The 25,787-nt window shown below is 39.3% G+C and overlaps 2 protein-coding genes across 2 annotated transcripts; one reads left to right on the plus strand and one right to left on the minus strand.

Moving 5' to 3' along the window:
* Positions 1-930: 930 nt before the first annotated feature.
* On the plus strand, positions 931-19,574 carry LOC137734084 (aspartyl protease family protein 1-like). Its single transcript, XM_068473360.1, has 10 exons — positions 931-1,403; positions 1,670-1,808; positions 17,407-17,642; positions 17,761-17,988; positions 18,112-18,247; positions 18,334-18,407; positions 18,487-18,571; positions 18,652-18,715; positions 18,920-18,991; positions 19,085-19,574. The coding sequence occupies exons 1-10, from the start codon at positions 1,081-1,083 to the stop codon at positions 19,309-19,311; spliced, it is 1,584 nt and encodes a 527-aa protein (XP_068329461.1). The 5' UTR covers positions 931-1,080; the 3' UTR covers positions 19,312-19,574.
* A 303-nt stretch (positions 19,575-19,877) lies between these two features.
* Positions 19,878-23,390, minus strand: LOC137715280 (pre-rRNA-processing protein esf1-like). The gene is made up of 7 exons (XM_068454552.1): positions 22,758-23,390; positions 22,578-22,652; positions 22,047-22,282; positions 21,791-21,953; positions 21,459-21,584; positions 20,509-21,233; positions 19,878-20,393 (listed from the first exon to the last, which is right to left on the minus strand). Exons 1-7 carry the CDS (start codon positions 23,262-23,264, stop codon positions 20,120-20,122), a joined length of 2,106 nt encoding a protein of 701 aa, XP_068310653.1. The 5' UTR covers positions 23,265-23,390; the 3' UTR covers positions 19,878-20,119.
* Positions 23,391-25,787: the final 2,397 nt, after the last annotated feature.

Genomic DNA, 25,787 nt, shown 5'->3' on the forward strand with positions numbered 1-25,787 from the left:
CCTTGAACTTTTGAACTTATTCAATTCAAAAATAAAAATAAAAAAGATGTATAGAGCGAGAAAACGAAGTGCGAAATGATTCTATAATTTTCATCATACTTTTGTTTATTTGATTCGTTATGTCAAAGTATTTTAGTCAAACAATTTGCATTTCTCCTAATATTTTTAGACTAAAGACATGCAATTTCTCCTAATATTTTTATGGTGTGCATAAACCCAAGGTCCACTCAATAAATACATGCAAAAATCTAAACTTCTTTTTTATCGGATGGTATGTTAATTTAATCCAAATTACTGAAAAGTAACTTAAATTTCAATATATAAAATGGAGCATACTGCTATAGCTAACTTGGTTAAGCGTCCTAAATACACGGTAGAAAATACCAAACTTTGGATAAGTAGAATCTTTAGTAGGGAGGGCTCTGGCAATTAGAGAAATGCTAATGAGACTATTAAAAAAAAAAACTCTTTATGGACTCTCTGACAACTCGTGTTTTTTGCCTGTTTTTCTTGCCAACATTATAAAAATGTGTTACGTATATTAAATAAAGCTACTTAGTGTTACGGTCTAGTGATATTATTTTTCATTTGTAAGTTAGATGTATTAGCTTCAATTTTCACCATAGACGAATTTGAGCCATGTTATTTCTAGATTATTCTGAGACTTAGTCCACTGTCCTGCCATTTTATTATAAATAATTTTGTTTGTTAAAAAAATATATTAAATTGAGATATACCTTGGATCATGATCCATAATAACGAAAATCAAGTGGATATTCATGGCGAATATTATCATCCCAACTTCCCAAAGTTTCCAAGAATTTGTGTAAAAGAACGGACCCCACAAACCCGCGATTTCGTCTAACACTGACCAAACTGAAAAAACCACCCAAGTCTCTGTCTCTCTCTCTCTGTCTCTCTCTCTCTCTACCCTGTCAGCTGCCGGCTTGGGTCATTGGGTCTGTGTCAACGTATCGCCGTCCACCCAGTATAAACCCATTTCATATCTCTGTTTCCCACTCATGCCTCCCAACCCAATTCACCAAAACCTCTGTTGCTCTCTCTAGAATCGTCTCAGCCATGGCGGCCTGGACTTGCACAGCTTCTTCCAGCTTCTCCGCAGCTAGTCTCTTATTGTTTTTCTTCGTATCGGGTTTGGCTTGTCGGACCTGTTTCGGACTCGGGTCGTACGGGTTCGATATCCACCACCGGTTCTCGGATCCCGTCAAGGCAATTCTGGGTTCCGATGAGCTGCCGGAGAAGGGGAGCTCCGGGTACTACGCTGCTATGGCCCACCGAGACCGATTGGTTCGCGGCCGCCATCTATCCACCGCCGACAAGCAAACGACGCCGCTTGCTTTTGAATACGGAAACATCACTCATCGGATTGGTGCTTTTGGATAGTAAGCACTTTTCACCCATTATTCCCCTTAAAGTTCATATTTTTTGGTGTTTAAATTGATATGGTTTTTTTTTTTTTTTTTTTTTTTTTTAAATTTAAATTGTTGAATTTTTCCTGCGGTCCTAATATTTTACAAAAAAAAAAAAAAAAAAAAAACCAAACCCGCAAATTTGTTTTCCTCTTTGCACAAAACCCATATATTTGATTCCTCAGAAGAAAATTGTACATAAAGTGTTTGAATTTTTGTTTTTTGGGTTGAAATTTCAGTCTGCATTATGCAAATGTATCTGTTGGGACGCCGAGCACATCATATCTTGTGGCGTTGGACACGGGCAGCGATTTGCTTTGGTTGCCATGTGATTGCAGCAGCAGCTGCGTCCACGGCATCAAGTTTTCGAATGGACATGTATGTGAACTGAATCTGAATTACAATTATTTTTGTTTGCCTTTTCTTGAATTTTACACGATTTGTGAATTTGATGCATTTTTACTTCAAAATTTTGTTGCTTGGAGTACTTTGACTGGTCATTGCTTCGAGTTGACTTTGCGGTTATGTTGGTTTGTGATAATTTCCATTAGTTTGTGTGTAGAAAAAGGTATGTAGGCTAAAAATTATATTTGTTATTGATACATGAATGTGGAAAAATGGAAGAGAATGCAAATGGAAGAGAATGCTTATGGAAGAGAATGCAAATGGAAGAGAATGCTTAATTTTTTCTCATTGTTTCTCTACAAGATTACAAGGATATATATACATGATACAAGTGTGTAGGTAGGACAAGGTAGCCGTCCTAGTGTGTAGGTAGGACGGCTGTAGAGGACAAGGTAGCCGTCCTAGTGTGTAGGTAGGACAAGGTAGGACGGCTGTAGGACGGCTGTAGGACGGCTTGACGGCTGTAGGACGGCTAGTGTGTAGGTAGGACAAGGTAGGACGGCTTGACGGCTGTAGGACGGCTTATTCTTCCAATAATAATATTATATACAATTACACAAGGACTCCAACCATATTCCTTATTTGTCTAACACTCCCCCTCAAGTTGGAGAGTGGATGTCAAGAACTCCCAACTTGCGTAACATACCCGAAAACTTTTCTTTCCCAAGAGGTTTGGTAAACAAGTCTGCCAACTGTTGTGCCGTACCCACATGCTTGGTCTCTATTGTGCCATCTACAATCTTATCTCGTATAAAGTGACAATCCATCTCAATGTGACGAGTTCGTTCATGAAAAACAAGATTGGCAGCTATATGTAACGCTGCTTGATTATCACAAAATAAAATGGAAAGACCATCCAAAGGAATGTTCAAATCCTTCAACAAAAAACGAAACCAAACTATCTCGCAACAAGCACCTGCCATGGCCCTATATTCTGCCTCTGCTGAAGAGAGCGAAACGGTTTTCTGTCGTTTCGTCCGCCAAGAAATCAAAGAACCGCCCAAGAATACACAATACCCAGTAGTCGAACGGCGAGTGATAGGGCAACCTGCCCAATCAGAATCACAAAACGCAGTTAACTTGGTCTGGTTGTCAGAATGAAATAATAAACCTTGACCTGGAGTAGCCTTCAAATAACGAACAATACGAAGCGCAGCATCCATATGAGATATCCTTGGCTCGTGCATAAAACGGCTTAGAACATGCACAGAATAGGTGATATCCGGCCGAGTGATAGTGAGATATATTAACCGACCTACTAATCGTCGATACTTTTCAGGATCCTTGAGAAGTTCTCCTTTATCAGATAATTTTGTGTCATCCATAGGAAAAGCAATGGGTCGTGCTCCCAAAAAACCATAGTCCTTGAGAATCTCTAATGCATACTTGCGTTGAGAAATATAAATCCCTTGTTTGAAACGAGAAACCTCAATACCCAAAAAATATTTTAAATCACCAAGGTCTTTTATCCGAAAATGATCACGGAGAAAAGACTTCAGAGAATTAATGGCACTAGCATCATTGACTGTAATCACAATATCATCCACATAAATGAGCAAAGCTGTGAAAGAAATACCAGACTTTTTAGTGAACAATGAATAGTTGTTGCGAAATTTATACGCACACAAATTAAACCCTATTTGTGACAATTGTAGTAATGATGTAAGTAGGGATCGTTCTAACCGGGGATTAACTAGGGGTACTAAACACTTGATTCAAATAAATAAAACTAATTTTTAAAACACTTAACTTACTTAACAAGAACTCAAAACAAGTACACAAAACTTCTAATACTTGAAAACACAAAAATAAAACAAATACGAGTGATTAAGACTTAATAAAAGATGGGGGGGGATTGTGTTTGGACGAGATTAAATTAAATGGACAAATTGTAATTAAAGGCAAAACGTAAATATGAATGTGATGAAAAATATGGATGATGGAATAGCCAAGGGGTTCTTCTCCACACATGTTACACTTGCATACAAGATTGATTCTCAGTTGGTCTTTCGATAAATTATGAAACTCAACACTCCGGGTTAATTAAGTCCGCTTAAATTAACTGTCAAGTTCTCCTTAAGTTAATGAATTGGATGGGTTAGCGCAACGCAATTCACCACATTCTCCTTAAGTCCTTTACGTGAAAAGCACAATAAAGATACAATCAAAGATCATTAAGCATTATGAAAACTATAAGTGTTGACGAGGCATTCGTTACTATGATGAGCATGAAACTCGTGCCAAGAATTCATTTAACGCGATTGTTTATAAGCAACCTCCACTACTTGTGAATATAAGTTTATAACGATTAGGTGAAATTCACTTATATTCTAGCGTCATATTCATGCATGAAAATTAAGCGCGCATTCTTAATAAACATTCATAAATAAGTTATCAATCAAACGGTTAAACAAATTGAATCCACAACTTATGAAATTCCAACGAAAGTTAATCAATTCATATTGCAAATATAAACATAGTTTCGAATCACCCCTAGCTAAAGAGGGTTTAGTTCCTCATAACTTTGAAATCAAAGAAACCCCTAAACATTCCAACAACTCAAACGTGAATTGTATGAACGTTTAGGCACTCTTCTCTTCCATTCTCATACGTACAAAACAAAGAGAATTAAATTTAAACTTTGAAATCAAAGAAACACCTAAACATTCCAACAACTCAAACTTGAATTGTATGAACGTTTAGGCTCTCTTTTCTTCCTCGTTGTTGTAGCACAAGGTCTAAGGTGAGCTTTGGGGATTATGTGAAGTGTTTTGGAGGGATGGGAAGTGGTTGGATAGTGGCTGCAATGGAGGAGAAAAACTGCACAGAAATGGAAATGATTTGCGGCACAAGGGTTGTGTTTGTGTTGTGTGAAGTGTTGTGAATGGAAATATGAGATGATTTTGAATGATGGGAATGCAAGGGTATTTATAGGAGGAGTGGAGATGTATATGGCTGTTTGTTTAAGGTGTTTGTGTGGAGGAATGATGGAGAATTGCATGTGGAATGGCTGCAATGATGAAGAATGAAAGCTGGAAAATAAAAGGGAAAGCTGGAAAGGCATTGAAAGCCCACGGCAAAGGGGTTTTTGGTGGTGTAAATGCATGTGAATGCATGGCATTTGAAGTGATTGGTGTTTGGAAATGAATGTGATGCATGTGAGTTAGAAATGTGGCTGAAATGATGAGAGATTATGCACGGCAATGGGTTGGTTTTTTGATGATTTAAAATGTTGATGCATGATGAAGAGTTAATAAATAATGCATGTAGGGTTAGCTAGGTTGTGTGATGATGAGTGTATGTGACATTGTTTTGTGACAAAGAATGGATAGGGTGAATGATTATGTGGCTACATGTTTGAATGATTAAAGTGCATGTGGGTTGATTGAATGAATGCAAAGTGAATGAATAATGAAATGGGAAAGCATGACCAAGGTGGAAATGCATGTGAAATGTTGGAAAGGGATTGGGAATGCACGGCTTCGGGGAAAGAATGAGTGGATGTGCAAATGTGTTTTAATTAATGAAAGTGTTTGGAGAATGAATGCAATGATGAAGAGTGAATAAAGAATGCATGTAGGGTTAGCTAGGTTGGCTTTGTTTGGGTGCATGTGTGTTAATGGTGGTTTTGCATGTGAATTGATGGATTGTTTTTGATGGAATGGATGGTTCTTTGCATGGCTATAAGGGAGAGAATAAGAGAGAATGGGCTAGGCCCTTTGTTTTATGTCCAAAGTGAATACAAGGCCTTCAAATTCGTCCATCCTCTTGGCTCTATGGATAAGCTATCCAATCCATGCCCAAAAATGCTCCAAATGGCCTCAAAATGCACTTTCTTGCTCCCTGGGCCCTTAGAACCTGAAAACACACAAAAGAAGCATAAAGGACTAAAATAACGAGAGAAACATAACGTAAATGCATGAGAACAAGCCATTTAAGTCGCATGAATATGCTCCTATCAAACTCCCCCACACTTATCTTTTGCTAGTCCTCGAGCAAAACAAAAAAAACAAAACAAAACCTAAACCTTCCAACAATCGTCTTAGGGATTTCCAATGCACATGACATGTTAAAAATCATCATTCCCACAGATTTTAGTCATCTTCACACTTAAGTACATTCTTAATCATAGTCACCACATACTAGTTCACAATTAAGCATTTAAAACCATGATTTGAATGTAGTAACATGCCTTAGAGAATTTGCTCAATTCCTTACAAGATATGCACTCAGTTTTCACTCAGATTTTCTGACTACACACCCTAAACTAGTTATATGTGAGAAGATTGATGTAAACATAAAAACGAACACTCACATATATGTATTTCAAAGGAAGCAATTTCTGGAGTTAATAAGCATGTTTAGATATGATCTCATGAATGGAATGCTACTACTTAGACGCGAGAACCAGTGACACCATAAGCTCATATCAATTCCAAACTCCACATTTTGAAACATATAACACTCAAGATAGAAGTCAAAGGGTAGTAACGGGGCTAGGGTAATGGCTAACAATGAAAGGTGAAGGATAAACAAACATTCTTAAAGCAATAGTGAGCAAAGTATTGAATTAGGCACTTAGAATTCCCTTAAGAACGCAGAAGTCAACTTTGAACACCCAAGGGAAAGTCACACAAAACTTAGGGCCATATTCAACTTTTTGGACCCTTTCTTCAACCATCAACGCTCGTGAGTTCATTCTTACTTATTTTCACTCTTTTTTTTTTTTTTTTCTTCTTCTTTTTCTTTTGAATCTCAAAACATACATATAAACGTAAGAACAAACTTTTACTCCCCCACACTCATTTTCTTGCATAATGTAACTCAAAAGGAATTCATTTAAGTCATGCTCACTATACTTTAAGAACAAGGGTATAGGAAAGTCCTACTCTAAGCTAGGTAAGGGGTGATGTGGGTAAACAAGGAATAAAGGCAAAACGAGGCTCAACGGGGTTAACACTTACAACAAATACGAAATATGGGGAGTAAGGCTATTTGGTTATGGTGGCAACTACACAACTTCATCTTGATATATGTTATGCAATTCAATGTCATGCTTTGAATGAAACGGATATAAGTTCTAGCATTTAGTTCTATCATGATACAATTGCATTCTAAGTAGCAACCAAGCAAGGAATAATGAGATCATGCAACAACTTTAGAAAACAAAGAATCACAGAAAATAACCCTCCAAAGAAGGTAATGGCTCGAGTCTCACAGGGTTGTAGCGTTTGTTTGAGTTCCTTCCTTCAAGCATGTTACTAAAACGAATTTTTCTTTTATGATTGCATGTGAAGTCATACATTATAACCATAACCAAGCATATACCAAGAGTAAATCAAACTTTTCTCTATGTTAATAACTCTTTTTAACAGTCATGCAATTACAAACCAAATCCTTAACATTGTGTTGGAAGGTACCCTAAGACACAAACACACAAAAACGACTCAAAACACTCTTTTTTTTAGGTTTTTCAAAACATATTTTTCAAATTTTTATGTGATTTTCGGAGTTATAAAACAAAACACACTAAAACACTCTAAAACAATTTAAAAAAAAAACACCTTAAAACAGCAAGGAACAACCTTTGAAGTTATGGGTGATAAAATCCCACGAATTTGCATTAAATATACTTAGTTACCCCCCCACACTTAAATCAAACATTGTCCTCAATGTTTTAAGCATAGATTCACACAAAAAGCAACTAAACATACTAAAAGCAATTCAACATACTAAATATGGAAGAATGTAATTAACAAAGAGAAGAGTTTAGGGACGCAAATCTGGTTATGGAGTGTAAATTCCCTCTTTTCCTTGGTGATTGCATTGAGGCTTTGATCTTTGTGATTCCACAGGCTTACTCTTGAACTGGTTTCTGCCCATCGTTGATTTTCCTTTGTGCTACTTTTGAACTGAGCAGCAGGATGGTTCTTTTGGTCTCCCCCGAAAGTCTGAGCTTATCCCTTTTATCTGTTTCTTTGTTCAATCTTTCCAATTCGTATTGAAAAGGGTTGGAGGATAACTCAGCCTATGTTTGTCTCCACATGCTTCAATGTATCATTTTCACTTGCCTTACTCGCTCCCCTTTGCAGAAGTGGTCCCTTCTCCGGAAGTGTATCAACCGTTGAAGATGACTACTCGAGAGCAACGCTAGGTAAGCAATCAGGAATAGGTTCCAGGCAGTTGGCTCCAGATCGGAAGACTGACTCCAAGTGCCGGCTGATTGCTTCTTTTACTTTGCCATGCGAGTAAGAACAAGGACAAAGAAAAAGACAGGGAAAGAGCATGATATGAGATACTTTTGCTTTTGACCTTGATGATATGAGATACCTTTGCTTTTGAAGAAGCGGTGCATGAATCAGCACATGTATTTCCTCCTGGGTCATCTTTACTCCAGGCATCTGGTATCATCTTTGGGGAAGAAGAAAAAATTGAGTATTTCGAAAGGCTTTGCTGGGAGTGCGCCCTCAGAGGTAAGGGAGAGTTGGGCATTTTCTTCAGGTTTGCCCTGTCATAAAAGACGAAGGTCGACATATATAGAGATAATATCAAGTGGTGGTACTTTTTACCCTTGTCGACAAACGTTTTGATCCCGCAATTCCGGCTTTTTGAAATAGTGGCGCCTCTTCGATCTTTGAATACGCCTCTTCGATTTCTGAACAGGCGCCCCTTCGATTTCTGAACGACGCCCCTTTGCTTTCTGAACGACACGTAGTAGTGCGGATGCGGCTCTTTTTGACAAAGCTGCACGCGTTTTCTGAAAAGCAGAGAAAGCGTCGCCGAACTTTGCGCTTGTCGGCTAAAGAGATTATGCACTTTGCGCTTGTCGGCTAAAGAGAAAGCGTCGCCGAACTTTGAGTTAGAAATGTGGCTGAAATGATGAGAGATTATGCACGGCAATGGGTTGGTTTTTTGATGATTTAAAATGTTGATGCATGATGAAGAGTTAATAAATAATGCATGTAGGGTTAGCTAGGTTGTGTGATGATGAGTGTATGTGACATTGTTTTGTGACAAAGAATGGATAGGGTGAATGATTATGTGGCTACATGTTTGAATGATTAAAGTGCATGTGGGTTGATTGAATGAATGCAAAGTGAATGAATAATGAAATGGGAAAGCATGACCAAGGTGGAAATGCATGTGAAATGTTGGAAAGGGATTGGGAATGCACGGCTTCGGGGAAAGAATGAGTGGATGTGCAAATGTGTTTTAATTAATGAAAGTGTTTGGAGAATGAATGCAATGATGAAGAGTGAATAAAGAATGCATGTAGGGTTAGCTAGGTTGGCTTTGTTTGGGTGCATGTGTGTTAATGGTGGTTTTGCATGTGAATTGATGGATTGTTTTTGATGGAATGGATGGTTCTTTGCATGGCTATAAGGGAGAGAATAAGAGAGAATGGGCTAGGCCCTTTGTTTTATGTCCAAAGTGAATACAAGGCCTTCAAATTCGTCCATCCTCTTGGCTCTATGGATAAGCTATCCAATCCATGCCCAAAAATGCTCCAAATGGCCTCAAAATGCACTTTCTTGCTCCCTGGGCCCTTAGAACCTGAAAACACACAAAAGAAGCATAAAGGACTAAAATAACGAGAGAAACATAACGTAAATGCATGAGAACAAGCCATTTAAGTCGCATGAATATGCTCCTATCAAACTCCCCCACACTTATCTTTTGCTAGTCCTCGAGCAAAACAAAAAAAACAAAACAAAACCTAAACCTTCCAACAATCGTCTTAGGGATTTCCAATGCACATGACATGTTAAAAATCATCATTCCCACAGATTTTAGTCATCTTCACACTTAAGTACATTCTTAATCATAGTCACCACATACTAGTTCACAATTAAGCATTTAAAACCATGATTTGAATGTAGTAACATGCCTTAGAGAATTTGCTCAATTCCTTACAAGATATGCACTCAGTTTTCACTCAGATTTTCTGACTACACACCCTAAACTAGTTATATGTGAGAAGATTGATGTAAACATAAAAACGAACACTCACATATATGTATTTCAAAGGAAGCAATTTCTGGAGTTAATAAGCATGTTTAGATATGATCTCATGAATGGAATGCTACTACTTAGACGCGAGAACCAGTGACACCATAAGCTCATATCAATTCCAAACTCCACATTTTGAAACATATAACACTCAAGATAGAAGTCAAAGGGTAGTAACGGGGCTAGGGTAATGGCTAACAATGAAAGGTGAAGGATAAACAAACATTCTTAAAGCAATAGTGAGCAAAGTATTGAATTAGGCACTTAGAATTCCCTTAAGAACGCAGAAGTCAACTTTGAACACCCAAGGGAAAGTCACACAAAACTTAGGGCCATATTCAACTTTTTGGACCCTTTCTTCAACCATCAACGCTCGTGAGTTCATTCTTACTTATTTTCACTCTTTTTTTTTTTTTTTTTCTTCTTCTTTTTCTTTTGAATCTCAAAACATACATATAAACGTAAGAACAAACTTTTACTCCCCCACACTCATTTTCTTGCATAATGTAACTCAAAAGGAATTCATTTAAGTCATGCTCACTATACTTTAAGAACAAGGGTATAGGAAAGTCCTACTCTAAGCTAGGTAAGGGGTGATGTGGGTAAACAAGGAATAAAGGCAAAACGAGGCTCAACGGGGTTAACACTTACAACAAATACGAAATATGGGGAGTAAGGCTATTTGGTTATGGTGGCAACTACACAACTTCATCTTGATATATGTTATGCAATTCAATGTCATGCTTTGAATGAAACGGATATAAGTTCTAGCATTTAGTTCTATCATGATACAATTGCATTCTAAGTAGCAACCAAGCAAGGAATAATGAGATCATGCAACAACTTTAGAAAACAAAGAATCACAGAAAATAACCCTCCAAAGAAGGTAATGGCTCGAGTCTCACAGGGTTGTAGCGTTTGTTTGAGTTCCTTCCTTCAAGCATGTTACTAAAACGAATTTTTCTTTTATGATTGCATGTGAAGTCATACATTATAACCATAACCAAGCATATACCAAGAGTAAATCAAACTTTTCTCTATGTTAATAACTCTTTTTAACAGTCATGCAATTACAAACCAAATCCTTAACATTGTGTTGGAAGGTACCCTAAGACACAAACACACAAAAACGACTCAAAACACTCTTTTTTTTAGGTTTTTCAAAACATATTTTTCAAATTTTTATGTGATTTTCGGAGTTATAAAACAAAACACACTAAAACACTCTAAAACAATTTAAAAAAAAACACCTTAAAACAGCAAGGAACAACCTTTGAAGTTATGGGTGATAAAATCCCACGAATTTGCATTAAATATACTTAGTTACCCCCCCACACTTAAATCAAACATTGTCCTCAATGTTTTAAGCATAGATTCACACAAAAAGCAACTAAACATACTAAAAGCAATTCAACATACTAAATATGGAAGAATGTAATTAACAAAGAGAAGAGTTTAGGGACGCAAATCTGGTTATGGAGTGTAAATTCCCTCTTTTCCTTGGTGATTGCATTGAGGCTTTGATCTTTGTGATTCCACAGGCTTACTCTTGAACTGGTTTCTGCCCATCGTTGATTTTCCTTTGTGCTACTTTTGAACTGAGCAGCAGGATGGTTCTTTTGGTCTCCCCCGAAAGTCTGAGCTTATCCCTTTTATCTGTTTCTTTGTTCAATCTTTCCAATTCGTATTGAAAAGGGTTGGAGGATAACTCAGCCTATGTTTGTCTCCACATGCTTCAATGTATCATTTTCACTTGCCTTACTCGCTCCCCTTTGCAGAAGTGGTCCCTTCTCCGGAAGTGTATCAACCGTTGAAGATGACTACTCGAGAGCAACGCTAGGTAAGCAATCAGGAATAGGTTCCAGGCAGTTGGCTCCAGATCGGAAGACTGACTCCAAGTGCCGGCTGATTGCTTCTTTTACTTTGCCATGCGAGTAAGAACAAGGACAAAGAAAAAGACAGGGAAAGAGCATGATATGAGATACTTTTGCTTTTGACCTTGATGATATGAGATACCTTTGCTTTTGAAGAAGCGGTGCATGAATCAGCACATGTATTTCCTCCTGGGTCATCTTTACTCCAGGCATCTGGTATCATCTTTGGGGAAGAAGAAAAAATTGAGTATTTCGAAAGGCTTTGCTGGGAGTGCGCCCTCAGAGGTAAGGGAGAGTTGGGCATTTTCTTCAGGTTTGCCCTGTCATAAAAGACGAAGGTCGACATATATAGAGATAATATCAAGTGGTGGTACTTTTTACCCTTGTCGACAAACGTTTTGATCCCGCAATTCCGGCTTTTTGAAATAGTGGCGCCTCTTCGATCTTTGAATACGCCTCTTCGATTTCTGAACAGGCGCCCCTTCGATTTCTGAACGACGCCCCTTTGCTTTCTGAACGACACGTAGTAGTGCGGATGCGGCTCTTTTTGACAAAGCTGCACGCGTTTTCTGAAAAGCAGAGAAAGCGTCGCCGAACTTTGCGCTTGTCGGCTAAAGAGATTATGCACTTTGCGCTTGTCGGCTAAAGAGAAAGCGTCGCCGAACTTTGAGTTAGAAATGTGGCTGAAATGATGAGAGATTATGCACGGCAATGGGTTGGTTTTTTGATGATTTAAAATGTTGATGCATGATGAAGAGTTAATAAATAATGCATGTAGGGTTAGCTAGGTTGTGTGATGATGAGTGTATGTGACATTGTTTTGTGACAAAGAATGGATAGGGTGAATGATTATGTGGCTACATGTTTGAATGATTAAAGTGCATGTGGGTTGATTGAATGAATGCAAAGTGAATGAATAATGAAATGGGAAAGCATGACCAAGGTGGAAATGCATGTGAAATGTTGGAAAGGGATTGGGAATGCACGGCTTCGGGGAAAGAATGAGTGGATGTGCAAATGTGTTTTAATTAATGAAAGTGTTTGGAGAATGAATGCAATGATGAAGAGTGAATAAAGAATGCATGTAGGGTTAGCTAGGTTGGCTTTGTTTGGGTGCATGTGTATTAATGGTGGTTTTGCATGTGAATTGATGGATTGTTTTTGATGGAATGGATGGTTCTTTGCATGGCTATAAGGGAAAGAATAAGAGAGAATGGGCTAGGCCCTTTGTTTTATGTCCAAAGTGAATACAAGGCCTTCAAATTCGTCCATCCTCTTGGCTCCATGGATAAGCTATCCAATCCATGCCCAAAAATGCTCCAAATGGCCTCAAAATGCACTTTCTTGCTCCCTAGGCCCTTAGAACCTGAAAACACACAAAAGAAGCATAAAGGACTAAAATAACGAGAGAAACATAACGTAAATGCACGAGAACAAGCCATTTAAGTCGCATGAATATGCTCCTATCAATAGTCAGCTTTGAATTGTTGAAAACCGGCAGAAATGATCGCACTAGTGAATTTGGCAAACCATTGGCGAGAAGCCTGCTTAAGACCATAAAGTGACTTGTGAAGGCGACACACAAGATTCTCCCCCTGTCGCCGAAGACCAGGAGGAGGAGACATATAGATTTCTTCATGTAAGTCACCATGTAAGAAAGCATTATTAACATCAAGCTGATGAAGAGACCAAGACTGACTAGCAGCAAGAGCAAGAAGACAACGCACCGTAATCATCTTAGCAGTAGGAGAAAAAGTGTCATGATAATCAATACCTTCAGCCTGAGTGAAGCCTTTAGCAACCAAACGAGCTTTGTAGCGGTCAATAGAGCCGTCGGAATTGTGCTTGAGTTTGTACACCCACTTACAACCAATGGGAATTTTGCCAGGGGGCAAGGAAGTTAAAGTCCAAGTACCATTAGCATGTAAAGCTTGAAGCTCCTCAGTCATAGCACGTTGCCAATTGGGGTCAGTGGCAGCCTCGGCAAAGGAGGAAGGCTCCACAGTCCGACTGACAGAGTTAATGTAAGAAAAATGCCTGGGAGAGTAACGGTGATAAGAGAGAAAATTACAAAGTGGATATCGCGTACCTTGTGTAAAACCGGGTTGCGAAGTCGAAGATGGGTGGGATGGCAGAATCACCTGCGAGCAAACGTAGTCTTTTAAATAGGATGGAGGTTTATGGGCACGGGAAGAGGTGCGGGGAAGGGGAGGAACGGGTAATGGGGCAGCAAGGGAATCTGTGGGAGGCGTGGAAGGGGAGGAAGGTGGAGGAGGGTGAGGCGTCGGGGCAGGAAGGGGTGGGTTATATGTAAAGTCCAGAGGGGGTGGGATGGGTAGGGTAGGCGAAGAGGAAGGGATAGGAGGGTGAGAAACGGCATAAGGGAAAGTAGTTTCGTGAAAGATGACGTCTCGACTAGTGAAAATGCGGTGATTGTCGAGATCGTAAAGGGTATAGGCCTTTTGTCCATGAGGATAACCGAGAAAAATGCAACGATGAGCCCGAGGGGAAAATTTGGTGGTGGGAGTGACAGAGGTGGCATATGCCAGACAACCAAAGACGCGGAAGTGGTCATAAGATGGGGTTTTCGAAAAGAGAACCTCAAATGGGGATTTATGGTGGAGAAGACGGGTAGGGAGACGATTGATGAGATAAGTAGCGGTAAGAACACATTCCCCCCAAAACTTGATATGAAGATGAGATTGAAAACGAAGAGCGCGAGCGGTTTCAAGAAGATGACGATGTTTTCTTTCAACAACGCCATTTTGTTGGGGGGTATAAACACAAGAAGTTTGTAAAAGCACCCCATGATCAGAGAAAAAACTACGAAGAGATAAAAATTCACCACCATTGTCAGTACGAATGCATTGGATGGTAGTGCGGAATTGGGTAGTGACATAAGCAAAAAAATCCTTAATTAATTGTTGAGTGTCAGATTTATGTTTCATGAGGAAGACCCACGTAAAGCGAGAAAAATCATCCACAATGGTTAAGAAATAATGAGCACCAGAAAGAGAAGATTGACGATTCGGGCCCCAAATATCACAATGAATTAAAGCAAAAGGGAAAGTTGATGAAATTGAACTCAAAAGAAAAGGTTGACGAGTTTGTTTTGCCAACGGACAAACATCACAAATATGACTAGAATCAAAAGTACAATTAAGAGAGCTAGATGCTAAAGCTTGCAAACGAGTGGAGTAGGGGTGACCTAGACGCCTATGCCAGAGGGAGGAGGGGATGGTAATGATGTTGCAGAGAGGTTGACGGGTGGGGAGAGAAGAGGTAAGGGCCACAAGGTAATACAGATCGCCACGTCGCTTACCCACACCAATCATCGCCTTCGAAACCAAGTCCTGCAAAACACACCAAGAAGGAAAGAAGGTTATGGAACACGATAATCTATCTGTAAGTTTACCAACCGATAAAAGGTCCACTCGGAAATTAGGGACACATAAAACATCCTTCAAAGTAACTGATGAATTTAAAGGAAGAGTGCCGGTAAAAGTAATGGGAGCGGAAGCACCACTAGGCAAAGAAACAGGCGGCAAATGTGAAGGAGAACGATTAACCAAACATGAAGAGAAAGAAGTAATATGATCCGTAGCACCACTGTCAAGAATCCATTGACCATGACGAGAGGTGACAGGTAACAAACCTTGGGCAAAATCAGTAGTGAGCACGGCATTGGCCTGAGGAGGGGTGATGGTGTCACGTAGAGCAGCTAGAACACGGGAGTGCTGCTCGGCAGAGAGGTCAGGCATGGCAAGCTGCAAGTCATGCAAAGTGGGCTGGGCCCCGTGCACTTGGTGGGTCGCTGGAGTAGAAGAGGAGGCGGGGGCCTGGGTGCCTTGCACGTGATGGGCCTGGGTGAAATTATGGGGCCGGGAAGCAGAAAACCGTGGCTGCCGGGGAGGACTGGAAGGTGCATGGCTGCGGGAAGAACTGGAAGCAGTGGCACGGCGCGGTGGTCGCCACGGTTGGCCATGGAGGGGATGGCCAACGGGATAGCCATGAAGTTTATGGCAGGTGTCTCGGGTATGATAATCAAAATTGCAGTAGGTGCAGTGGAGGGGAGGACGAGCAGAGGAGGGACCGGACGGGCCACGAACAGCCATGGCAGCAGGTTGATCGACAGAGCGGAGGACGCCCAGGGAGCGTTGTTTTTCAGCTTGAGACACCGAGGAACAGGCCTGACGAACAGTGGGAAGGGGATTCATTAAAAGAATCTGGTCACGAACAGCAGCAAAGGATTCGTTGAGGCCCATTAAAAATTGCATGAGTTGTTGACGGTCATGCTTGGCGTTGCAAGAGCACGTGCATCCATCATTATAAGAAGCAAGCTCATCCCAGAGAGCTTTCAGGCGAGTAAAATAGGCGGAGATAGAAGAAGAACCTTGAGAAATTGTAGCAAGTTCCCGGTTGAGTTGGAAGATGCGTGGAGCATTACTCTGAGAGAAGCGTTCGCGAAGATCATCCCATACAGCTTGGACAGAGGTGGAAAAAAGCACAGATTCTTGAAGGTCAGGTTCCAAGGAATGCAGAAGCCAAGAGAGAATCATGTCATTGCAACGACGCCAAGCCGCGTGAGCATCAGGGTCGTCGGAGGAAGAAGGTTCTTGGATATCGCCAGTGATGAAACCAAGTTTATTCTTGGCACTCAAGGAAAGCTGCATGCCACGGGCCCAGGATGTGTAGTTATCACCATTCAACTTCTTGGATACAAGGACAAGATTCGGGTGGTCGGAATGATGAAGGGAAAAAACACCATCGGAAGAAGAAGAGTCAGCCATGGGAACGGCAGAGAAAGCTACCGAAAAAAAAAATTAGGGCTAGGGTTATAAACCTGCTCTGTATACCATGTAGAAAAAGGTATGTAAGCTAAAAATTATATTTGTTATTGATACATGAATGTGGAAAAATGGAAGAGAATGCAAATGGAAGAGAATGCTTATGGAAGAGAATGCAAATGGAAGAGAATGCTTAATTTTTTCTCATTGTTTCTCTACAAGATTACAAGGATATATATACATGATACAAGTGTGTAGGTAGGACAAGGTAGTCGTCCTAGTGTGCCGTCCTAGTGTGTAGGACGGCTGTAGAGGACAAGGTAGCCGTCCTAGTGTGTAGGTAGGACAAGGTAGGACGGCTGTAGGACGGCTTGACGGCTGTAGGACGGCTGTAGGACGGCTTGACGGCTGTAGGACGGCTAGTGTGTAGGTAGGACAAGGTAGGACGGCTGTAGGACGGCTTGACGGCTGTAGGACGGCTTATTCTTCCAATAATAATATTATATACAATTACACAAGGACTCCAACCATATTCCTTATTTGTCTAACATTGTGAAATTTGCTCTGGGAATAAGTACTAAAACTCGATTCAAGCATGTAACTTTATCATCGTCGGTGTTGAGTTGATTGAGTACTGGCGTGTCTTTAGGGTGAATGTTTCTTGGGCAACAAAATAGCATTGTTTTCTCGAAGGCTTCTGGTTGCATCGTTAATTTGTAGTGTTATTCATCAAAATACTGATTTGCATCTTGCGGTTTCTAAAACTATCTACCAGGCATAGTGTTAGAAGGATGGACTAACATTGCTAGTGCTTTTGGTCCCTATGTGGATCCATAGGGAAGATGCTCTTATTGTATGGATTTTATTGACAATTAACTCTTGAGCTCTTCTATCAACCAGGTATTAGAATTTGAAATCTACAGCCCTAATAATTCATCTACAAGCAAAAGGATTTCTTGCAACAACACGTTCTGTTCACAACGGCAACGCTGTGCCTCACCAAGTCATGATTGTCCTTACAGGATTGAGTATCTGTCTATTGGCACCTCATCTACTGGGGTCTTGGTAGAGGATGTTTTGCACCTATCTACTGATGATGCTCAACAAAAAGATGTACCTGCACGGATTGCCTTTGGGTGGGTAATTTTTTCACTGCTTTGCCACAAAAAAATATAGGGTAGTAATTCGAAGTCCAAACATGCCAATTTTAATTGGTTAGCACACTTGTGATGTTTGTGTGCTACTCTATTGCAGTTGTGGTAAGGTGCAGACTGGTATATTTTTGGACGGTGCAGCTCCCAATGGTCTGTTAGGGCTTGGTTTGGAAGACGTATCCATTCCTAGCATTTTAGCGGGACAGGGGCTTGCTTTGAATTCTTTTTCCATGTGTTTTGGACTGGACGGAATTGGGAGAATCAGATTTGGTGATAATGGAAGCCAAGGCCAAGCAGAAACACCATTCAATCGTCATAGCCATTCATAGTAAGAGCTCCCTCTAAATAACCATGTACTGATGACAAGTTTACAAGTTTCACAAGTTAACTAGTTCGGTCTTTGATATCATCCCAGTTGTACTAATCTTTTCCTGTTCGAACTTGTTGCCAGTCCAACTTACAACATCACTATCACTCAAATAGCCATCGGAAAAAGTGTTACTGATCTCGAATTCTATGCAATTTTTGACTCTGGTACCTTATTTACATACCTAAATGATCCAGCTTACACGCAGATTACTGAGAGCGTAAGTAGTTCAAATTCAGTTTTTCATAATATTATCTTTTTGTATCTTCTTTATTGTGTAGTCTTTGTAACTGTGTCATTTTTCAGTTTAACTCTGTGCTAAAAAATAGTCGGCGTCCAAAGGATTCAGATATTCCTTTTGAATATTGTTATGACATAAGGTAATTTCTTTCAGAACATAAAACTCTGTAGCAACTTTCTCTTTCTGAGCCTCAGGCACTGACTTAACTTTGTGTGCAGTCCAAATCAAACGGTGAACCTGACAATGAAAGGTGGAAAGCAGTATTCTATCCTCGATCCACTAGTAACTGTTTCCAATTCTTCGGTAAGTTGCCACTTTTCGTATTTCTTATATATCCTGCTCCTTCATCATGTCATGCTAAACTTTACCATTCCAATCTCCAGGATAAATTGACATTGTTCTATTGCCTGGCTCTCGTCAAAAGTGGAGATGTTAACATCATTGGACGTGAGTATCTCTTTCTAAATATCTGTCATTATCTTGCAAACTGGCATTCAAGATCATGTAATAGTTGATTTTCAAATCAGATTTCATAAAACCTTCGTAATGAATGGTTAAAGCCCTTACACCCCCTTAACCATCACTGGCATTCAAATGAACTTGTACATGTTTGCTTCAACCGTTGCTTACAACATTGATTTATTCCTGCAGAAAACTTCATGACGGGTTATCGCGTAATTTTTGACCGTGAGAAGATGGTATTGGGTTGGAAGGAATCCAATTGTGAGTCCTAATTCCACCATTTCAAATCAAATATGAACAACGTTTTCCTCATTATCTTCTTCAGTGACAATAACGAAACATTTTTCTTTTCAGGTTACAGCAATGAGGAAACCATCACTCTTCCTATCAGCCCATCGAAATCTCCGGCCACATCCCCGTCCCCGTCTCCGAATGCATCCCCAACAAACTTCAACCCGGAAGCCACAGCAGGGAGTAGCAATCCTTCTAGCATACCGGCATCAACTTATTCACCCAAATTGAAGAACTCCATTGCTTTTGCAATCACTGTCGTTCTTTTCGTTCTTTTCACCCTTGTTTGATCATTCTTTGCCTTTCTGTAACATATCTATAATTGATAGGCATTTGTTTTGGAGGTAGAATATACGCAGCGATTCGGAAGTTGTTGACGTTCTATTTGTGGGTTAAATTGGGAGGCGGTGCATAGGCATCATTGATTTCTGTTACTGCAATAAATCGTCATCAACATATTATTAGCACATGGGATTGTACATATGATTTTAAATACGACCACAGATACTAAATATATTATTTGTTGGTTACCGTAATACATGGTTTTTGTTTTTGGCTTCTCTTTATACTAATCATTTTCAAGAGTTATTTTAAGTGCGGACTAGTAATTTAATACGGCGTTAAACCATTCAGTTGGTCCATTTCACGACCATCACTTCAAAAATTCATCTAAATTGAGCGTTGTAACTAAAAGCATTCCGAATTGAGAGAATTTAAAAAAAAAAAAAAAAAAAAGCTCTTTCAACTTTTTCAATAATAAAAAAATTAAAAAAATCAGTACAAATTATAAAGTATTGTAAAACAAGCTCAAAAAAGCAAGTCATATTGTATTAAATTACTAACTAATTAGCACCGAATAATTATCATATATGAAAATATGGATAAATATAAGAAAAGCAAATTTCCCATGCAATTTTAATCTTATAAAAACAGAATACGAGCCAAAACTTACGTTATCTTCAATTCTTCATAATTTCTCTTTTTCTCTTCCGAATGACAAAATCTTCGACAACAATTCAACCAAGTGCAGCTAACTATCACGGAGTTGATGAAGATGTCGAACAGACTTATCTCAAGTTAACAACGCTTTCAGTCTTGTTAAACTTTGGTCTTTTTCTGTTTCTTCGCCGGTTGGGCCAACCTTGGGGCCTCCTGCTTATCTCTCCTTTCCTTTTTCCCTTTGGACTTCAAATTTTCTTCTTTCTTTGGCGTCGTACCTTGGAAGGTCTGGGACTTCATCATGATCGATTTAATTAATGATGATTTATCTATCTTTGATGGTGAAACATCGGATTTCATTTCCTTTTCTGGCACTTCTTCTCGGCCACCCTCTGACTGTCTCAGTGCTACCTGCCGAGCATAAGCTGCACTCCTGCAAACACCAAACCACAACAAATACATATAACTAAACAGTTGCAGCCTATTAATTAAGTAGCACATGTTAGGGCAAATACTTCTGATAGCAAGTAAAAACTCGAGGGAGATACCTCTTGAACTGCGGATCTGTCGGATCCAGAGCAAAGCGTGGTGAGGTGAAGAGTGCTGAAAACCGTGGATCTTCAAAATCAACGGTTGGTAATTTATCCTCTTCTAGAACCTCTTTACCCTTCTTTCCCTTGGTCTTTTTACGTTTCATATTGTAGCCCTTTGGCCCTGCATCTGCTCCATAGTCATCAGCAAGTAATAGCTCGAGCTCATTTCTGCTTGCTTCTGCTTCCCTATCATCTTGCTGTTGCTTTTCATCCTTTTTACTTTTACCTTGGGATACTTTTTTAGTTTTTTTGACTGAAGGCTCTTCCATAAAGAAATCATCTGGTCCCTCTGCTGCCTCTTGATCAGTGTCACTACCCTCATCCTCTGATGAGTCCTCCGATTTATTTTTCCTATTCTTCCTTTTCTCACGTCTTTTTCTGAGATAGGACTCCCAAACTGTTTCTGATCCCTTATCTTTCTTTTCTAGGATGCGCTTGCTTATATCTTCGAAGCCAGTATTAAAAGTGATCTCCATATCCTGGTCATTGTCTTCACCGTCTCCTTCTGATGCATCTCCATCTCCTTCCCCTTCTCCATCTCCAGACAGGAGTAACGCACGGTACATATCACGTTTTTTACTCTTTTTATTGGTCTTGTCCTCTGCAGCATCATCATTCTCCTCCCAATCACTTTCACTCTCATCAGAAGCCAAATACTCCTTCAGTTCCAATTCAGAAAGCTACAGGTAAACCAACATCAAATTAGCTAGAAGCAAACAGTACAAGAAGTTAGGTTTTTTTAACATAAGTTTATAGTTGATTTCCATTGTTTATTCAGATCAATCCGACAGAATACCCATTCAGTCCTCAATAATGAAAGATAAGAATGCATGGAGCTAGATATGAACTCTATTAACAAATGACGTAAATTGCAAGCAATGTTCACTTAGATAAGTTATCCTAACCTGATCATCAGTGAATTTCTGTTTCAAGGTCTTGCGTCCAGGCTCATCCTCATCCCAAGAAATATCAATTTTACTATGTTGCAGAGCTTGAGTCTGGAAATCCAAACCCACGTAGCTCGCAGACACCTGACAAAGGCCAAAGACTTCACAATCACTCCTACATTTACGAGAAAATTCAATTCATTTCCTTTTTGTTTAAAAGAAATTCACATTCCAGAAGAAAAAAAAAACATGAAAATACACGATTTGCACATAACTCTACTTCTTTTATTACAGACAGACTAGACTTATTTCTCTCTATACACTTATAAATGACTGGTTGAAACTTATACCTCTGTCGCAACATCATGGGGTGAGTGTTTAAATTCCATCGAGTCAGGGATGAACCTTAAATCAAGTTTATTCGATGATCTTTCAAAGTCAACTCCATCACAATTCTTGTAGAGGTAATCTGCTGTGGCAATTGAGTCACATTCCACAACAGCAAAATAATAACTGGAAATAAAGTTATACCCACAATCCATAAATGAACATATACTTTAGAGACAAAATATAAATCATCATCACAAAATAACAACAATTAACCACCTTAGCCTGCTTTTCTCATAAACACGCATTTTCTGAGCAATAAGCTCCTCATCATCATCGTCAGTGTCGTCATCTTCATCACTTTTCTCATTTTCATCATCAAATAGGCCAACAGGACCACGAAGTTCTTCCTCTTTCATACGCTGGAGTCCAAACTCAGACGGATAGACAGTCACAGATTTCATTTGTCCACCTCTGGGAAGAAATGACCTCAACACTGCATACAAGTCAACAGCCTACACGAAACACAATGAATTTTTCAGCTGCTGAAAGAACCTTAAAGACAAAGTAACAGTACTCAGCTCAAAAAGCTCTTACTCGAACATCTCATACAAAGTGTGCAGTCCAAAATTACAAGTTATCATGAAAATTCATTTAGTACCCAAATTTCGTCGAAAATTTACACAATCTCCAGACCCAATGGCTCAAAAATAACAAATTATGTTGCTTTTCCAATGTCACTTAATAATTATATAACGAATTCAACCTAGAGCATCCAACAACTAAAAACAACCAATCCAGAATACATACCTTCACATGCCTCCAATCCAGGTTAACAATAGCAAGTCTGTGAGTCTCCTTCTCAATTTCTGGTATATGTTCCGCCTGCTCGTAAATTAAATCAATTAACCAAAATGTAGCAACATTTTCTTCCAAATTACAATTAATTAAGGCCTAATTATACTCACAAAAACAATTAACAATAACTACCTCAATTCCAGGCGCTCCGTCCGAAAAAACCACCTCCTCATCTTCGTATCCATCATCGGTGTCGGTATCTGTCGTCGTATCCGAGCCACCACTCGCCACGCCATCCTCCGATTCCTCTCCGTCGAGCTCCTCCACTTCCTCACTCTCTTCCTCCTCATCTTCCTCTTCCTTTTCCTCTTTCAATTTCGCCTTAGCTTTGTCTTCCTCTTCGGACTTGACCTTATCTCCGTCGTCCTCCTCCATCCGGTAGTACTGCCGAAGCGAGTTTCCCTCATCGAGCTTCTTCGGCTTGCCTCGCTTGTCCAGCGGCGCCGACGACGAGCTGAACCGCTTGTCCGTGAACATCCGGTTGAACCGCGAGTCAATCTCGACCTTCGCCTTGTGCTTGGGAACGTTCTGGAACCTCGGGTCCCAGTGCACGGACGAAAACCGAGGATCGGCGATGATGTTCTCATCGTCGCCTTTGGATTCTTTGAGCTTGTTCTTGTTCTTCTTGTTCTTCCCCATAGAACATCATCACCTTTGGATTCTTTGAGATTGTTCTTGTTCTTCCCCATCGTGGCGGCGTAGACGGTTGTTGTTGGGCGGTTGAAGGTGGCGCGGGTCACGGCGGGTGTGGGATTTCAGTGGCGGTCTTATGAGAGGCTTAAGATTTAACGGTCCTCCTCCTCCTAGGGTTTAAAGTTTAAAAGAAAAAGGAAAAATAAAAGAAATTTTCAGTTGAATTGCGGTGGACTATGATGAGGCCCACTGGAAATTGTAAGCCCAACTTCAGATTCTACTTCAAAAAGTCCAACTTCAAGGAGTTGAATTATGTCATGCGATAGTGTTGAGTTTTAAAAATTAGAGTAATAATATTTATACCATATTTTTATATCATATTTTTATACCACTTTATATAGCATCTGATGTGGACAGCTACATCATTTGAAAAATTTTCAAAACCCAAGGAAATGAATGAGAAAGACTCCTCGTATACCATAATAACCATTTAATTAACTAGTTTTTCTTGACTATTAGTTTATTAAATAATGAACTAAATTTAAAAATCTGATTAATTCAAATAATGTGAATGTCCACATTAAATGCTACCTAAAATAGTATGAAAATGTGGTACAAAAACATAGTATAAATATCATTACTCTAAAAATTATCAAATTGAGGCAAGTTAGAGGGTGTTATGTACTCGTTGTGTCCATTAACCAGTGTTGTTATTATCTAGAAGGATGTCAAAACTTGTTAAGCAATAATACGTGTTTAGCGAATTGATCGGAAGCACAATGTAATTGTATATAAATTGATCATCTACGAAACCATAGTGAAAAGATATACTACATACGTACTTACTATCAGTACATTTCATTGTAGCAGAACGAATTAGGGGTTTTTGAAGCTTTGTAAGTGTTTTGTTTTCAGAGTCAAATGAGTCTGCTTTGTTTTACCGATGAATAGTGATTCAAGTTGAAATTTAGATGACGACAATATCATAAATAAGTTGAAGTTTGGTGAAACCAACAACTGTTTTTTTCGAAAATTTATGAAAAAACAGTTTCCAGCTTTACAAAGAAACAGTTGTCATCCTCATATTTTTTGTCCTCCCTGTGAGAGATTTTCTCTTTACCTGAGAGCTCTTTTCACCTATTGCGTGGGTGTTTTTAATTTTACAGCCGCCAACCCTAGCTACGGCCGAGGTCGCGGTGGCGGTCCCTTTCTTTTTCTCTTTGCTTTCTCCCTTCCTTCCTTATGCTGTTTTTCCCTTGCTCTCCATTCTGATTTGGCTAGTTCTTTACACCCCATCGGCGTCCCTTCTCCTAGACCATATCCACTTCGATGTGCAGTCAGTATTTACCGCAATTTGTTGTTGCACATCCAAAGGATGTATAGAGTTCCGGTGTTCCTACCCACTTAGTGTTCATAACACCACCATTTTCTTCCTGCCTATCTTTGTTGGCAGCGTTGCTCGTGGACTCCCACATGCATGTTTCACCTTGTGGCTGCGAACGGAGAGTTGCTCGCAGCAGGATGATACGATCGGCGTGGCGCTGCTTGGCTGGTCGAGATGCACTTTTGCGGAGGCGGTGGTAACACACTTCTCGTGTTTCTTCTGGTTTGTTCATGGTTTGGACTCCTTTTTTTTGTTAGCTTGGCAGGTCCATTTTTACATGTGCTTATTTGTCTTTGGGTCTTTGTTGGGTAAGGTTGTGGAGTTGCTAATAAAATTTCATCTTCTTTCCAAAACAAATAAAATAAAATAAAATAAAAAAATGTTGTCGGTTTAGTCAATTGTATGATATATTTTTTTTTTTTTATCTGGTCGATGGTCAATTGTATGATTACGTTTGCTATTTTAGAATGTATTCTGCTACACAAAAAAACAGAATGTGCCGGTTTACTTACTATTATTTAATTTTCACATGCGTGCATTGCGTCGGACTGGCACTAAACTAAACCCACCAAACAGATAAACCCTAACCAATTTGGATGGTATTATATTCCCATCTCTCGTTTCGGTGAAGTTGTTGGGATTTCTACCGACCACTAAGTCCCAGAATTACAATCCAAACCCAAGCCAACCCAATCCAATGCAACAAAATTTCTGGGAAATTATTTATCCATTATTTTTTCAATTAGAAAACTAGATTTTAATTCTTAAATAAGATGAAGTTTAGAAAAATATTTTATACAAGATTAAAAATTAATTTTAGTCCCTAGATTCTATTTAATTTCAGCATATGTATTCAATGTTTCTTTTTTTTTATTTATAATTTTATATATTTAAATTTTTTAAAAATATTATAAATTTTAATTCTCATTATGGTAGGCATCTTATATAAGAAAACATTTTCGTAAATATTTTTTGGTACACTTATGTTTTTGCATATTTTCTTATCTGCCACTAATTCATAAAAATGTATTTAGGTACGAACATTTCAGTACAATGGGTTAGTATAATATGTTTAGGTACGGACATTTCGGTACACTAGTTTAGTATAATATATTTGGGTACCGATATTTCGGTACACTAGTTTA

The sequence above is a fragment of the Pyrus communis genome, chromosome 1 (assembly GCF_963583255.1).
Source record: "Pyrus communis chromosome 1, drPyrComm1.1, whole genome shotgun sequence".
Lineage (NCBI taxonomy): Eukaryota > Viridiplantae > Streptophyta > Magnoliopsida > Rosales > Rosaceae > Pyrus > Pyrus communis.